Below are 16,858 nucleotides of genomic sequence, written 5' to 3'. Positions count from 1 at the left end.
CAAACATACATACTTGACGTTTCAAAAGTACTTATAAAGTAGGCCTACTTGAAATAAATTAATTTGAATTTAATTAAGGACTTATTTAATTAAGGACATTGATAAATGGGACATATAAATACGGGACGTACGGAAGGGGTCTATGAGTAAGATATCTGTATCGCCAATTTAAAATTCCGTCAGGACCTTTTTATCAAGATCATCAATATCCTATAACAGTCCATTACTGGAATAAAGACCAATAGCTAGCTAATAGATTGTTGTAGTAGCACAGAGGACCTTGTTGCCCATTATAAGAAGCAAAAATAAACTTGCAGTGCAATATACTAGACTACATAAAATAAGTAATTCATTTAAAGGAAATTTTACAATAAACTACCAGTTGATATCTTGGAGACGTCTCTGAAAAAGTACAAAGTTTGTGTTAAACGTAAGCTTATAGCAAGCCCTATTATAGTATAATATAGTATAACGACTACTTCAACGATAAAAATGCTTGGGTGTAAATTATTGCTCAAACCGGGTTCCTTGTTTAATAGTTTTAAGTGACATTGTGAGATGGTGCTAACAAAATAAACAACCGGATAAGTTTGTCGTGGGCTTCTTCTTAGACCAGGGCGCGTTTTGAACCCTCGTAGTTTTGGTTTAAAGTTTACGAATTTAGTTATCGCCATCAACTCACCTCTATGTTATATTTTACATGTAACGTACGCATCAAAAGTGTCATATATGTGCCTATTTGAATAAAGAAATATTTGACATTGACTTTGACTTTGACCGTTCTCCGCTGCATACCCTCAGTAGCCTCATACAACTCCGGCGGAAAGTCTAGGGGTGGTGACAACTATATTCTGATCTACCTTCACCACGACATACCTTTCCGCGACACTTTAAAAACGCAGGTTGAAAATGCGATGACAGCTATTGTCCGACCGTTTAACTCGCGTATCGCCTGCGCGGTAAGAAGGGAGCGGGGGCGGGTAACGCAACACACGGAGTCAATAATCCAAAGATTTATCTCGAGATAGACATTGTTGGTAAATAATAAAATAATAAGCATCTTTTTTTTAAGTATTTATTTTTAAGTTTTACAAATATATTATAATAGCTTCATGGGTACAAAATCGTAAAATAATAATGAACTCCGTTTAAGAAATATTTAACCACAGATAAAATTTATTATATATTTTTAGCTTCTTACCGCACAGGCGATACGTGTGTTAAACGGTCGGCTTATAGTTATACACTACAAATTTTGTTTCATTTATCACAGTAACCGGCATCCGGGATCTAGTTTGGTTGCCAGTGGAGCAATGGCGACGCGACGGTAGATTGGTTCACGGATTAAGGAGGGGGGCTGCATCCTTTACCGCACGTACTGCGGTCGCAGCTTTGGATATTACCGCACGTTTACTGCATCTCATTCAGGTGAGAAGTACATACTGAAAAATAAAATTGTCATAATTACCAACCTGCTATACGGCACGGGTCTCGTCTCGGAATGAGAAGGGTCTAGACCGAAGTCCGCCGTCCAGTCAGGCTGGTAGACCTTTACACGCTTCGCTCGAGATGTTTTCCCTAGCAGTTAAGGCAAATAATAAACGACCTTGACGGCCGATTAGCGTAGTGGGCAACGACCCTGCTCTTGGAGTCCAAGTTCGGTTCGATTCCCACAACTGGAAAAGGTTTGTGTGATGAACGTGAATCTTTTTTAGTGTCTGGATGTGTATTTAATAACTATTTATGTATATTGGTCGTTAAAATAATTAATCAGTCGTCTTAGTGCCCATAACACAAGCAACGCTTACTTTGGGGCTAGAATTTATATGGCGATGTATGTAATGTCGTAGGATATTTTTATTATTATCATAAAGATGAACATTTTTGGAAAACTTAACATGTATTAATGCACTATCTTTTTGTCTTGATATTTTAATTGCTTAAATAAATAACGCACAACTCCAAAAAGTGCGTGTCGAGGATCGAATTAGGTCGCTTCGAAAGGAAGGCCGAAGCTTTAACCAGATGGCGTTGTATCAAATTTAGTTAGCGCTATCGTTTTACCTAATTCATTTCATTTAGTCATCATCGTCTTCATATCAAACCATTACCGGCCCACTACAGGGCACGGGTCTCCCCCCACAATAAGAAGGAGTAAAGGCCGTAGTCTACCACAGACCCAGTGCTGATTGGTCATTTCATATAATAATCTAGAAATCTCATGGTATTATTGTTCTTCAAGCTCACTTATTACAGTATAAATGCTCTAACTATTAGTTTTATTTCAACCCGTAGTACGTCCTTGTACTAGAAGCGAGTTCAAAGTTGCAAGCTGCTATTAAATAAACTGTTCTTGTATAGGCCACTGCAGAGACGGCGTTCGACATGTTGACCCCGAGTCCGTCACTACCGCTCACTGAAGCTCACGAGAGGAGGTCGCGCCGACGTCGTCGCGACCCCTCACGGCAACCCGCTGACATACGGGAGGGAGTCGCGAGTGCCTACAACACTGTTAAAGAGGTCAGTCCCCCAACACAGTAGGTAAACTAGATAGATCGTTACATCTATTGACAATATAGTTAAAAAATGAATAAAAATTGCGGTGCTTCTTAAATCTCACTAATATACATTTTATAAAAATTAAGCTTAATTTGCTATACTCCACGAAAAGCAGGAGAATCTGTATGGTGTAATTTATAATTTCTTCAATTCTTATACTTCACACCAAACAGATATTCGGCAATGTACCCTCTACGCAGGTTTCGCTCCAAAACCGGAGCATCCTCGGGAGATGTTGACTTTACAATGAATAATTGTACTTAATTTTCATAATATATCTTGAATTTCCGCAAAGTAACGCCTGCTTCTATCCAATAGGTGGCACTTTTAGGTTCCATACAATTGTCATTAACGTTCCCACGGTCGAATAGGTTGAAAATCTCACACTATACTTTATCAAGGTTGATAAGTTTGGCAGCTATCGTCCGTAAAGTTGCGTATCTTTTACGGTGTCAAAATCCCTGGGGAAAAGATAAAAATGTATCTTCTGCCACAGCGTTATCAACTGGCGGACATGTGGAAATAATGTCCAATAATCTATATGCGTAATTATAAACGGGGGTAAACTTCTCCTATTCCATATTTCCGTGCTTTAGCAAGTGGACACGTTAATTATATCCTCTGTCAGTGGATAAAATTAGGGGGATATAGTTTTTGTCTCCTGCCTGTGCTAGCCCTACTGGAAATGGAACGAACTCCACGCATTTTTTACGATTCAACACAAAGTTAAACCGTAAAAAAAATCCTAGAACGCGCGAATAGCGCGTATAAATAAATTAAAAAAACTGCAGGGATTCGCGGAGACAGCCGCAACTATGGCAGTGGCAGCCCGTAGAGGTCACGGCGCCGGGGTGTTGCGTCACTTGCCCGGAGCGGCCGTGACGCCACTCGCGCTAGCGGCTGCGGGCGCCGCGGACGTGCTCGGTGGCGTACGCGCACACCTCGCACCTCACCTGCACAGGGACCACGCGGACAAGTGGCGCCGACCCACTGGTAAGTTTATGGAAGTTATACTTCTTTCGGCGCTTTATACAAAAATTATGAGAGTATATCCATTTCTTTAATTATGTAAAAATATTTTTTTGTGATATTCAAATACACTTTGTTTAACTAGATAATGCATTATAATAAAACTTTCAATGTATATCACTTTTTTCTATTGTTAGTGTCGTTTTTTCTACAAACTTAGAATAAGGCGAAGGATCAAATTTTTACAAAGATTTTTATCTTGTTACGCGTAAGAAGTACGTACACACACGTTTTTTTTTTTAAATAGTTAACTAATAATAAATATACTACAACAACACACAAACTTTCGCCATCTAACCAAACTGTTGTGTTTTGGGTACTAAGATGAATGATGAATAATAATAATAAAATTCTCTATTACACACAAAAACCTTATACATAAACTAAGGGTGTAATGGCCACCCTATTACTGATGGTGATCTCTTTCAAGCAACCAATAAGTGAAAGGAGAACACAAGATACAAAGTTGTTGGTGTACAGATTAAAAAATACATAACACAACAATCATCATATCGACCCATTACCGACCCGCTACAGGGCACGGGTCTCCCACTTTGAGAAGGGGTTAAGCCGTAGTCAACAACGTACCTTTAACATACCTTTAAGAACATTATGTAGAACTCAAGTGATATTTTTAATTAGTTAAAACACAACTCCCCCCCCCTCTCAAGTCTTCACGACAATAAACATACATAAAATTACGTATACTATAAGGTACATACAAATTTACATAACTAATAAATTTAATCGTATTGCGGTATTTCATAAAAACTCACTAATATACATTTTGTTTAATTTCAGATTCCACTGATTGAGTTCATTTCAATCTCCTTTAACAAAAATATACCAGAGTAAGGTCAGGGCGTACGTAACACAGAAAAATAAAACAAAAAAACGAAAATTTCTCTATAAATTTAAGCCTCTGTATTTAAGAATATATAACATTGTAGAGAATAAAGTATATATAACATTGCAGAGAGCAAGATTTTTTTATGTGATATATTTTTGTATAAATCCGATAGTAATTTTTAAAATTCATATCACTGTCAATTTTGCTTGCAAAAGCTTGTTTGTACATAAAAAGATGGTGCTTTATGATCGGACTAGCATTTTGAAGCATTTAGTTGCTTATTATTATTATATTATTACAAATAATAATTAGGTGTAAATATTTTTTTAATAATTGTATTTCATAATTGAATGATTGTCGGGTGCCATTTCAAAAACAAAAGTAATAATGTTAAAAAATTCAATTTTTTATTACATTTAATGTAACTTAAAAATAACAAATTTCGGGTATTTTGGAAAGTGTTTTCATTGGGATTCCCATGTACCTATGTATGTTTCTTTTTTATTTTTATCAAGCTAACGAGAGTAATTTTTAACGAGTGATGTATTATAGGCTAGTGAAGTAAAACTATGAAAGTTAAAGATGACTATCAATAAAAATTGTATCTTTTTTTGTAACGAGACTACTTATATAAACCAATAAATCAATATTATCTCAGTGTTGTTTTTTTATATACTTTCTTTTTGAAACTCTTTATTATTGTTTATTCAACTGCAAGTTAGTTACTCATAAAAAGCATCACTAAACTCAAAATTTGAGTGCAGTCTATTTATTGTTCTTAGGTACCGTCGTCAGACAAAGAAAATATCTTTATTCAAATAGGTCTACTTTTGGTGCGTATAGGTCGCACTTTTTTTGTTACATAAAAAATGTGTATAGGGTAGTGAGATGATGGCGATAACTAATTTCGTGAACTACTAAAGCTTGGGGTGTTCCAAACGCGCCTTGGTCTAAGTCCAAAACAAACTAAGATTTAGTTTGCACCGTCTTACATTGACATTTTAAATTATAACAAAAGCAATTTGGTTAAAGAAATAATTCACACCCAAGCTTTTTTGTCGTTTACGTTATCCTTTATTATATAAGTGTCCCCGCAACCGACTTTAAGTGGCAATAAACGCGAGGCAGATAGGTCGTAGGGCCGATGAACGTTAGGTTCAACGATTCTTGAGAACCAGTGGAAAACGTAGTGTTACTAGACCCACTAACTAGGAGGCCGGAAGACATACGACCCTCTGGAAGTAGCTGGTCACAAGAGCCAAGTTTGTTGTGGGATCTTCTTCGACCAGAGTGGGTTTGGAACCCTCCAAGCTTTACTTCTATGTCAAAGAATTCATTTATCACCATCACCTGACAACAATGCTAACATATATGTTACGAACGCTTCATAAGTGTCTATGATAGGTCTACATAAATAAAAATAAAAAATTGTTTTGGGGCAGAAAACCGATACAAAATATGTGCAAGATTTCTAGTTGTAAACCTCATTCGTTTGATAAGAAACAAATAAAAACACGTTTTAAATTGAATCCTTTATTTAAATATTTTACAACTATTTAATCTAAACTATGACTTATAATAAACTACGCTTCTTTCTCCTCCTTTGGCTCTGGGTACTTGTCATTTAAAAAGCTTTTAACTTCACCGTACTCAGTTTTTAAGTTTAATCGAATTTTCTCGTGGTTTCTGTACTTCTCGTACTTCTTGAGATAAATCTCATAATGTGGCATTGTTTCATAGAAACGGGGGAATTTCTTTCTTCTGAGAATGATTCTATCATTCATTACGTATTGACTGAAATCTAGCGTTTCGTCTTTGGGTATTTCCTCTTTGGTTCTGACGTAACTAGGGCTGGCGACTACTGTAGGATACTCCTCGTTTTCTGCTCTATATTCGACCAAGTGAAGTTTCTTCTCTTCAGCGAGTTGTTGATGTGTTCTCTGAAAGATTATGATATAATCTTTAATTTCGCTTAATGAATAATTCAATCTACCAAATTGAATGATTTAATCTGCTAAATCGAATTTTCCACTTTGATCTGATAGATTTAATAATTCAAACATTTAAACGAACTCTTCAGAATTAGTAAATGATCACATCAGTGATATTTTTTTTAATTAAAAGTATTGACGGGCCAATCCGACGGCGCACTCAACGGTAAGTGGAAATCATCGCCTATAAACAGATCAACACAACATGGCATGCAGGGAACAGGGAACCCTTCAAAGTGCTGTAGTACTTCCCCGGACGAGCTGTCACAAAAAGTTTTAAGAGCAAGATATAATTTAAACCATGTGTTATTTAACAAACCATACCTGTTGCAAAAGTCCAATAAAGAAAGCTTTAACAATATGCTGTAAGTTATTAGAGCCCTCCAGTTTGGCCCTGAGGTCTTTGATGCCTATCGCCTCACAGATCTCCTTGATTGCTCTATGACAGCTCAGTCCATAACCTTTGTTCTTCTTTTGGACGTATAATTTAGTTTTTCCAAATGCAGTAAAGAAGTCGTGGAATACTGAAAGAATAATATATATGTAGAAATGTTTTTTAATTGTTTAAATGAAAACAATGTGCCAAATTTCATCATACATCAAGCAGTTAAAGTATGACTTTCTTCAACGGTGAAGGAAAACGTCGTGAGGAAATTCTACATGCCCAAAAGTTTTCCATGATGTGGAAAGGCCTGTGAACTCCACCAATGGGCCAGCGTGGTGGTGGACTGCGGCCTAAACCCTTCTTCTTGCGGGAGGAAACCCATGCCCTGTAATGGGCCAGTAATGGCTTGACGGGATGGTGATGATGTTGATAATAAAATAACTGCATGTAAATCATTACATCCGATTGAACATTGCAATAATAAAGCCAAGCACACAATGCAGTAAAATCTATTGCCCCTTTCTTGATTTAGAGATTAACTATAAAGGTAAACGGTGGCTTTGAAGACATTACCTGTGTGACCATCACACACTTCAAAATCCATCAGTTTCTTTCCAGCCCTGTTCTTGGCTTTCCGTAGAGCGGCTGGGGCTTCTTTGGATCTTCCAATACCGAACCCTGCCAGACCTTGGCCATTGCCAGTGACAACCTTTAACATAGAAAAACATTATTGTAAAATTCATAAAAAATTAAACAGTAACATATTACAAATATGCTTGTATATCATTTTATACAATATAGCTATAATGTAAGTACCATAAAGAACGCAGTATACACAGGCGTATATTACTTCCCCAACCGTGTCTTGAAGAGCACGTTTACTCTTAACTTAACCGCGTCGGTGAGGCTATTCAGTAAGTTTTCTTACATTCACTAGTCGGTACAGAACTTTCATCTACATACAAAATTTGCTAAGAGGCAACAACTGTGGCAAATTATGCTTTTGGCTATGAAGATGACCATGAATCTAAAAGCAGGATCCCACTAATGAAGGTACCAGTATAGGTGCTATATTAAAATGTGAGCCGGTCCCTGCGGCACTGCAATGCCGGGCCGACCCGAGTCGGGAGTGGAGCGAGCCCCGAACATCCCGTCGATTATCAAAAATCAGTTTAATATACTGGTGGGAACTTTCAGATATTAAGCTGAAAAGAACAGATACTACACTTTGATCTTAGCCAAATGGCCGAGAAGCGATAACCAAAATTGCTTAGATCCCGGTAGTCACTCTACGACAAAAAAATCTTCGAAGCGCGACATAAATTTTCTAAGAAATAAACAGCGACACCTCACGCTGCATGAAGAAAATTATATTTAACTTCTAAAACGACATCTTTCGGACGACCTAGATATTGTACAAGTAAATTGACTGAGGCAAATTTGCAATAAAATGTAGGTGAAAATTCCCATTTCAAGATTAAAATAACTGCATTTTAAATGCATTGTACAAACAAATTGTTATGAAAAAATCATTAATTTTCGTTCTCGACAACTTTTACTGACACACTGAGGCTTTAAAAAGTAAATAAAGAATTGATAAAATTTTATTGAATGCCACAGAGTAAAATAATAGAAATCCTAGCAACATACCACAGCTTGGTAATTTCTGGTTCGACCAAGGGTGCCCTTCATGATAAGCAATGATCGGAGTTGCAGTACTTTTGTGTCAAAACCAGTAAACTCCTCTGTAAAAATTAAAAAAAAATCTTTGTTAATCCATGAGTAGAAAAACTTATTTTAAAAAAAAATGTGAAAGTACTTTTGATGATGTGTTTATAACCCTCATAGCTTTACTTTGAAGTTTCGAGTATAGTTATCCCCCATCACCTCCGAATAATATGCAAAAAATGCATGAACAAGCAAACAAACTGATTTAATGGGAGAGGTTTTAAGTTTCAAGTGGGAACACTTTATCAGGGGTTGTAGTTAGAAAATTGCAAAAATAAACTGTATAATCTAATCAATTGTCAAAATGAAAACCAAAAGAATTATTAATTGTATTTTAATGAATATAGAAAATATAATGTTTATAAAGACATAAAAGAGAATCTATCTCTATTGAATCTCTATCTCTATTTGAATACCTTATTCAAATATACTTATATTTATTTTGTAATATTTACCATCTCCAACTGGATCTGGTGGGCCTGTACTACGACCAGGCATGCGTGAGCCAGACCAACCTCTTTCTATTGGACTAAGTTTAAACCGTCGGAATTTTGTCATTGAGTCTCTGAGTTTAATCAACTTTTCCATTCTGCATTTCAAAAAGAAAAGAATTATTACAATAATTTAGTTGCTGCACACTTATATTTAAATTATTGCTGTATTACACACTCTTTGTGATTATAGTGATGCACTATGCATTACCTGCAATTTCATTGCCTCCTCACGTGGCATTTCCTTTAGTTTAGGTGTAATAATGTTCCATTTTGTCAGATAATGAATTAAAAGAGGCAATGTATCATGAGTCGTATTCATTCATTATCAATTGTCAATAAGCCTGTTATAGTCCATGGCTAAACTGCCTCTCCTAATGGGGGTGTTTGCACATAATCACCATGCTGGGTAGATTGGTGATCTCAGTAAATGGGAATAGTATAGCACAGAGGATGCTACAGCTAGCAAAGATAAGGGGTAGTGACAACTGTATTCTAATCTGCAGTCACCACACAGCACAGCTGTTTAAAAAGGCTAAGTTTGTTGTGAGCTTCTTCATATACCAGGAAATGTTTGGGGCCTTTTTAAGTTATGTTTGTTTATTATGTTGTCCAAGATTTAGAAATGGAATTGCAAGAAATACTTTGGGTGATACAGTAGCATATTATTGCTCATGTCTGGTTGGAAAAAGTAATATAAGTATGATGTGTTTTTAGTATAATAATATAAGTTTTAGATAGTAAATATCTCAAAATATTCATTTTATTTTGTGCATATTACTGAAATGCAGAAACCAATTTTACTAAAATTGTTTAAAAGGATATTGCCAATGAATAAATATAACACCATTTACTTGAAATACAGAAATTGTTAAAGACAGTAATATTGGTCATACTATACTTAGTATAGTAAATTTCCCTTAGCAGACTATATTTTTTACCTTTCAGGATCATCTGGTAAACGTTGCTGCTTTAGCAATTCTTTTCCTCTTATTACTGGTGCAGACAATCCAGGCCAAAGCATGTTAATCTTACCCACACCAATCATCTGCCCACGATTTAAATCTCTGGTGCGAATCCGCCCTGCGCCTTTACCACGACCTTTCTTAGCTCCTGCATTACTTACTGAAGTAACTGACTTCCACAATTTTTCTGCAGGCACTACAAGAAAATATTAAATCAGTATCAGACTTATATATAAATAGAAAACGAAAATTTGAGAACGAATTCTTACATTTGTTGAAGAAATTTAAACTGACTGCCGAAGTAGTACTAAAATTTTTGAGGTTATACACAGTATTTAGACATTGCGGTAGTTGGCCTAGGATCCCATTTAGGGGTTTATTTATAACACTTCTAAGTGCTAATAATTTGGAAGCCATAGTAAGAAGTTATTTATTTATAATTTAAAAAATTCCATTCCATCGATAATCAAATTCAAGTACTATTATAAGTATGGATTGACATTGACATTTGACAACTATCAATTTATCTTTTTCTTCTTCTTCTTTGGGTTAATGGCTTTTTGTCATGCCTGCAAGGCACAGTTTACTTCGCCAACGTCGGGTAGGACCAACGGCACTATTTAGTCTGTGTACTCAGAGAGTAGTGTCATGAAAGTGTACTATAGACAGTCTCTACCAGAAGGAAAGTAAAAAGGGTCGAGAGTGCAAAGGTACCATGTATTAAATAGCTCGAACTGGCTTGCCGAATGTGCATAGCCGGCATTATTATACCCGGATAGTGGATACTAATGCTAATAAACCAATTGGACCTACTCAGTCTAATGTGTTTTTATGCGATATAGTTTCCGAACAACCCAGAGCCGTAGAGAAGAAAAAAAAGAACCGCTAGATTTTCATTTTTTACTCTAGCTTTTCACTGAAAAATGACATTTAATTTACGTGGCTGACAGATGGCAACAAGACAAGGAGGTCCGGATACCTACATGATCATTCAATCCTAATTTAAATTATATAAATCACACCTACATGTATTAATTAATAATACTCTAAGTTTTCCGTAATAATGGGTCTCTGTAAATGTCCAAAGCGAAGGGTGACGAATCAATTTTGTTTCGAACACAGAGTAAATGTTTGTGAATATTGTATGGTGACGAACCACCCAAAGGTAACTAACGCTCTTTTTGATTATAATAAAGCCAGACAAGTATTATTATAAATTTGTATTATTGATTCTAGTGCATCATACAGTCATACCTTCAGTGGTTACAAGACAGTGATTATAATCCTATTTGTGAAATATGTACAAAACCTCTGTCGGAAGGCGAATGTATTCGGCTCACTTGTTATCGTAAGTATTTCCAATTTTCTATGTAGACTATAAGTTTATAATATCTAATATTTGATATAACTACTAGTACGCTAGGCCTAGCTCAAAGAAACTGGAATCTGATTGTAGACGCCGCGCAGGTGCCATTTCTTATCTTATCCGACTCATCACAATTTTATTTTATCAAAATCTATCCAGCCTTTAAGGAGGTGTTCAGTGGCATACACACAAACAGTTAAATATACCCTAGGCTAGCTGAAAATGTGGGGACACCACCCATAAAAAGTATCACTATCTAACTGGAAGGATTATAATTATAGTATATTCAAATAGAAGTAGAAGTAACTTTAAAATTGTATTAACTAGCTAACACATTTTAAGAAAGTATGTTTGAGCATGTACATGAGTGTGTTAATTATTGTTTTGATAATTTGGTGTTCTTTGTTGCAATATTTTATTTCTCTAGAAGATCTATCTTGAGAAGGAAATGTGGAACAAGAGTTTTTCATTATTATGATTACCGTAAACTCTACCAGATCTCCCCTGGCCACTCTCAAGCTTGCCTTGTGACATTTAAAGGAAGAAATTCAGCTTCCAAAAATAAGCATTCATAACCTTGTGAAGTGTTCCATGGATTGACTTAATAGTTAAGCATAATTCTGTATAAGTGTGTTCTGATACAGCAAAGCTTTGCCAGGTGGAGCTTGAAGAACACTTGTATACACACCTAGATAAACAACCATGTATTTTGTTACACATAACTGTTTTTCTTTTACATTATGTACTAATATGCTTCAATGTGTTCACTTGAACATGACAAACAAGATTGTGTTTCTATAGAAAGAAAAATGATATGACAACAATTTTCAAATCATTTTATTTTGACTTTGCAGCTACAAAGTTCTTTAGCATATTCTTTTGATGTGTTAGATATATATTTCAATTCAATTCATCATCATATTGTCAGCGAAAAGAGTTACACTAGGTCTCTTGTAGGAGAGTAGAAATTCTGCAGTCTTGTGCTGCTGGTTAGGTTAGGTCCACCACTAATGAAATTGCTATTCCAGTCCCATGGGCACTTCAGCTCAGTTATATCATCAGTGAGTTGTGAAGCTGAGGTGGTAATTAATTAGGTAATGCATATTTATCTTCTGTTAATACAGAGCACTAGGTTAGTCACGTTTGTGTGGACAATTTTTCATGGCAAAATAGATTATATTTACATGTATTTATTAATTTTTAATGCAACAGAAGAATCAAATCATTATTATTATTTAATTTGTAGATGTATTTCACTGGGAGTGTGCGGAGTCAAGATATCGAGCACTGCCTCACACTACAGCACCTGCAGGCTACCAGTGCCCATCTTGTGCTACACCTGTATTCCCCCCACAGAATCTTGTGTCCCCTGTAGCTGATGTTCTTAGAGAAAAGCTGGCTGGTGTGAACTGGGCAAGAGCTGGTCTAGGCCTACCCTTGGTAAGTATTTTTGTTTGTAGAAAAAATGGTGACTTTAGCCTGTTAGGCAGCCAATATTGCCTTTACAGAACTGTAATACCCTGCTTTTTGCAACCCTGCACTGCGAAAATTCTTTATAACGCGATTTTAAAAATTCACTACAATATACCCCTCTTCAAATACAAAACAATACATTATTTGCTACAAAAGACTTGCAAAACCAATAATAAATTGCTATTGAAGTAAAAGTACTATTCCTTAGTGATTAGTTACATACACTGGTATCTCTGTACACAGAATTGGCTGTAAGCAAATTTGTATGTAACATAGCTAGCTGATATAACTGTACTGTAACTATATATGTATAAAAATGCAAGCTAGAAGAGTTATGTTTTCAATTTGCCCTAGCATTCTAACTAAGTATACAATTTTAGCTTTCAGAGGACCAAGACTTGAAAGGTGCAGCAGGCAGGCGTAGTCAGTCACCAAACCAGTCACAATTTTTTATCAACTCAATTGATAATCAAAGGGGCATTCCCGTAGGAGCTAGTGATGACGAATCGACAAACCCATCAGCTGCCAACACTCCACATTCCATTGTACAAATTCCAGATGAGCCAGCTAATATTTACGATAGTACATCTGTCAAAAGGAGCGATGCATTGCAAGGTAAACAATCGTGAATTTGTCAATCAAAAACAAATTCGGAATACGAATTTTGTGCATAAAATCTTAAGCACAAAATTAGTAAATTAAAAGGTGATAGTGAATTGTAGAATTTCCTTGAATTCTCTGTGATCTAATTACAAAATTTGCGACTTAGGTAAAACCAGGCCATTTCATAAGACGTGAAATTAATAGCTTGGACAACTCTTGGTTGGTTAAAGGGATAATCCAATGTCTTGCTACATGCTGGCTATTGAGAACTATTTATTCTTTATGGCTATCACTTCTTCACTATTTCGGTCACTTTTTTACTTCTGCACCTCTACAACCAACACACTAGATATTAAACATAATAGGCATCAAAAGTCAGTTTTAAACAAAGTTTTAATTTTTATCAAACGTAAGCTGCAAGAATGGATTGATTTAATTTAGCAAAAGTTAATTTTAGTTATTACTATACTTATTATGTTATAGGTGGTCAAGCTACAAGAAAAGGATTCAAATCATTAGAACAAAAACCATTACTAAACTTTGACCATGATGAGAATAAATACAAGCAAAAATCGACATTTGCATGGATCAGCCGATGGTGGAAGTAAGTTAAACATATTATTAAATACAATAATAATTTTATTATAAAATGTTTGTTTCAAAAAACTGTACACTCATTTGACAATTTAGCAATAATATTATTCTGATTCTTTCAGAAATACCCTGCCTTCTTCTCATGCTAGAAGAGTTGGTGGCATTTATAGGAGATACTGGATAATGCTCTTCGTGCTTATTGCTGTTCTTGTAGTCTTACTCCTACTGAGTCACAGAGATGTAGATGATGATGACCCATTTGGTTCTATACAAGATGATGATCGGAGGATATTACAGAAAAATTGATGAACTTTCTTAAATTATTTATATATATGCTAGTAATACATTATGAATCAAGCAATCTTTAGTGATATAATTATAATTGTTGTCTTCTGTTCAATTTAAAATAAAATAATTAACAACTCTTTGACGTATAATTCCATTTAAACACTCCTGGATTGGACAAGCAGGTAACAATCTGACATAACAAACCATTCTTAGATATTTGTGATTTACTATATCTTAGTACATGTGCTAACAGTTTTATCTAAAAACAGTACTGAAAATATATCATTATAAAAATCAGGGTAGTATTCACAAGCTCTACGACAATCGGGCATCCAGTTAACTTCTAGTAATTTAGGTTGTATGAGCTCATCTTTATTACATTTCTGCCAACTCAGCATTATATCTGCAGCATACAATGCTCTTGATTGTGGACTTTTAGCAATCCCACATGGTGGCTCTTTTAAAGTGGCAGCTGTGAATAATTCTGAGATCATTTTGAATATAGACTTTTCGACTTCAGCCCAATCATAGTTTGCATACTGGCTTGACCAGGCATCTTTAAAGTCCTTACACAATAACCTGAATAGTGGTGCACCTTGAGTATAGTTCATCACAGTGAAATGTTGTTCATAATCTTCAAAGTTTTCCATAGCAAAAGCTTTATTGGAAAATCGTAAGAAAAAGTTATTATAGATATAAACTTCAGTAGGATTCACTGACTTCAATAAAATAACGTAACGAATGTCAAACTTCACTTTTCCTACATTGGGTCTTTCAAATAACACAGGATTTTCAATATATTTTTGAGCTATTTTGGGTCCAGATAATGGTAGACGGCACAAAAAGTCCAAATTGTCTGTAATGTATGTGTCTAAACCTCTTGCCAGATTGTATGGTTTACAAATCCAATAATTGTCCAAACCTTGGGTTCTTCTTTGCATGTAATATGCCACTAATTTAGGCAGTTCTGTTTTCATGTTAAATGTTGTTGGCAACCAAGCTGGTAAAGTCTCAAGCTCATTTCTATCACTATTAGATTTTTCTAATCTCCTTGCAACAACTGCTAAAAGATCTTTGATAGTAATAACATATTCAAAAGGAAATTGATTAACAAATTTTTGGGGTGAGCTCAAACTTAATTCCTTAAAAGTTTTAAAATGCTTAACATACCATAGAATATCTGCATCATTTTCATTATTGACTATTTCAAATTCAGGTGTAGTTAAATATTGGTTAATATAATCATACTCTGAATAGACTTTGAGTTTAGTTGGCAGAGTCTGGTTTGCTAATAGTTCTAATTCTGGAAGTGTTTCTACAATATGTCCTGATAAAAAGTAATCTACATCAGGCTCATCTTGACTGAAATTCTTATCAAAGTGCTCATAATATTTCCATGGAATAAGCATTGCCTCTCTCTGCAGGGGATCAGAATATTGGCCTTCAACAAAATTTATTGTCACAATATCCCCTTCATCAACATTCTCTATAGGAAAAAGTAAAGTGTAAGTAAGTTGTTCTGGGATGTTTATAAATGGTACCATACGGAAATTTGGATTATCTGAGTGAGTGACTCCTGAACCAAGTTCATCCATTACATACCACACTGGTACTCTATCTTCCACAGTTAATTCTTCACTCCCAACAGTATATGTGTTGGCATATTTCCAAATATTACTTGTCACCTCATCTATTTGCTCCTCCATCGTTACTGAAGTAATTTGCATGAGATTACACATTCTTTCAAGAAGATCCGGCACGTTTCTTAGGTTATTTCGAATGCTGTTCGCTTTAAAAGTCCATGCATGATCAATGAGATAAATATTACTGGAATCTGTTCTATCTATATCCCTAATTGCAATCACGCTCCATAGAGGGTCGTATGGTTCTTTTTCAATATCTTCATAGTCAATTTTCACCAACTGAAACGATGTACCAGAGTCGAATATTTGATCTTTAAGTTTCTTACACAAAATTGGCCAGAAATGCTCTGGTACGCCAGAGAGCACTAGTTGTGGTTTATGTGCCGCTAGAAATGCACTGTAGCTAGATATACCATCCATCTTAATATATTACACAAGAGAACATATGAAAATAACTCTGCAAAGTTAGGGAATGAAAATTTCAAAGTTCCAACCTCCACAGCAACAAAATTCACGTAATAAGAAAAATGACATTGACACAATAAGACTGACTGTTGACAGTGAAAATATGGAGGGTAGAGGTAAGGAGAGTCATCTTATATGGGAAAAAAGTTGAAAGTGTCCAGTGTATGCGCTAAATAACAGTTCAAAAATCCTCCACAATGGCGCTAGTGGATGCACAGGGTATGGTGTGAATGTAGCAATCGTAGATGAATTGAAGTATGCAGAGTTAAAAAATTTAATGTCATTAGCGACTAAAGTAGTTAATTATTGAGAATTTCAACAACTTACGTTGTACAAAATATTGTGGTGAATATAACCTTACTTCCTTGTATCTCCATACTTCCTTGTTTATTTTTCAAGCCTACTCTAACAATATTTATATTTGGCGC

The 16,858-nt window shown here is 35.3% G+C and overlaps 4 protein-coding genes and 1 pseudogene across 5 annotated transcripts in view; 2 read left to right on the top strand and 3 right to left on the bottom strand.

The window, feature by feature from the left end:
- The window catches only part of LOC120631861 (autophagy-related protein 2 homolog A), a 47,366-nt gene extending 42,270 nt beyond the window's left edge, over positions 1 to 5,096 (top strand). For both annotated transcript variants that reach the window (XM_039901519.1, XM_039901518.1), the window contains exons 35-38: positions 1,274 to 1,428; positions 2,362 to 2,520; positions 3,351 to 3,552; positions 4,390 to 5,096. In XM_039901519.1, the coding sequence (XP_039757453.1) occupies positions 1,274 to 1,428; positions 2,362 to 2,520; positions 3,351 to 3,552; positions 4,390 to 4,403 (530 nt within the window). In that variant the 3' untranslated portion in view covers positions 4,404 to 5,096. The remainder of the gene's footprint in view (positions 1 to 1,273; positions 1,429 to 2,361; positions 2,521 to 3,350; positions 3,553 to 4,389) is intronic.
- An 859-nt stretch (positions 5,097 to 5,955) lies between these two features.
- On the bottom strand, positions 5,956 to 10,504 carry LOC120631914 (28S ribosomal protein S5, mitochondrial). Its single transcript, XM_039901604.1, has 7 exons — positions 10,268 to 10,504; positions 9,975 to 10,194; positions 8,998 to 9,131; positions 8,465 to 8,559; positions 7,388 to 7,523; positions 6,754 to 6,953; positions 5,956 to 6,378 (listed from the first exon to the last, which is right to left on the bottom strand). Exons 1-7 carry the CDS (start codon positions 10,413 to 10,415, stop codon positions 6,022 to 6,024), a joined length of 1,290 nt encoding a protein of 429 aa, XP_039757538.1. The 5' UTR covers positions 10,416 to 10,504; the 3' UTR covers positions 5,956 to 6,021.
- Positions 7,890 to 8,072, bottom strand: LOC120632457 (annotated as a pseudogene).
- Positions 10,505 to 10,930: 426 nt separating the features above from the next.
- LOC120631915 (zinc finger protein-like 1 homolog) lies at positions 10,931 to 14,459 on the top strand. Its single transcript, XM_039901605.1, has 6 exons — positions 10,931 to 11,163; positions 11,235 to 11,346; positions 12,611 to 12,804; positions 13,218 to 13,452; positions 13,924 to 14,044; positions 14,157 to 14,459. The coding sequence occupies exons 1-6, from the start codon at positions 11,062 to 11,064 to the stop codon at positions 14,338 to 14,340; spliced, it is 948 nt and encodes a 315-aa protein (XP_039757539.1). The 5' UTR covers positions 10,931 to 11,061; the 3' UTR covers positions 14,341 to 14,459.
- Positions 14,460 to 14,512: 53 nt separating this feature from the next.
- Positions 14,513 to 16,498, bottom strand: LOC120631913 (tubulin--tyrosine ligase-like protein 12). The gene has a single exon (XM_039901603.1). It carries the CDS (start codon positions 16,383 to 16,385, stop codon positions 14,550 to 14,552), a length of 1,836 nt encoding a protein of 611 aa, XP_039757537.1. The 5' UTR covers positions 16,386 to 16,498; the 3' UTR covers positions 14,513 to 14,549.
- Positions 16,499 to 16,858: the final 360 nt, after the last annotated feature.

Source organism: Pararge aegeria, chromosome 19 (assembly GCF_905163445.1).
Source record: "Pararge aegeria chromosome 19, ilParAegt1.1, whole genome shotgun sequence".
In the NCBI taxonomy this organism is placed as follows: domain Eukaryota; kingdom Metazoa; phylum Arthropoda; class Insecta; order Lepidoptera; family Nymphalidae; genus Pararge; species Pararge aegeria.
The sequence above is the reverse complement of the archived record's forward strand: the minus strand, read 5'-3'. Positions and strand labels throughout refer to the sequence as shown.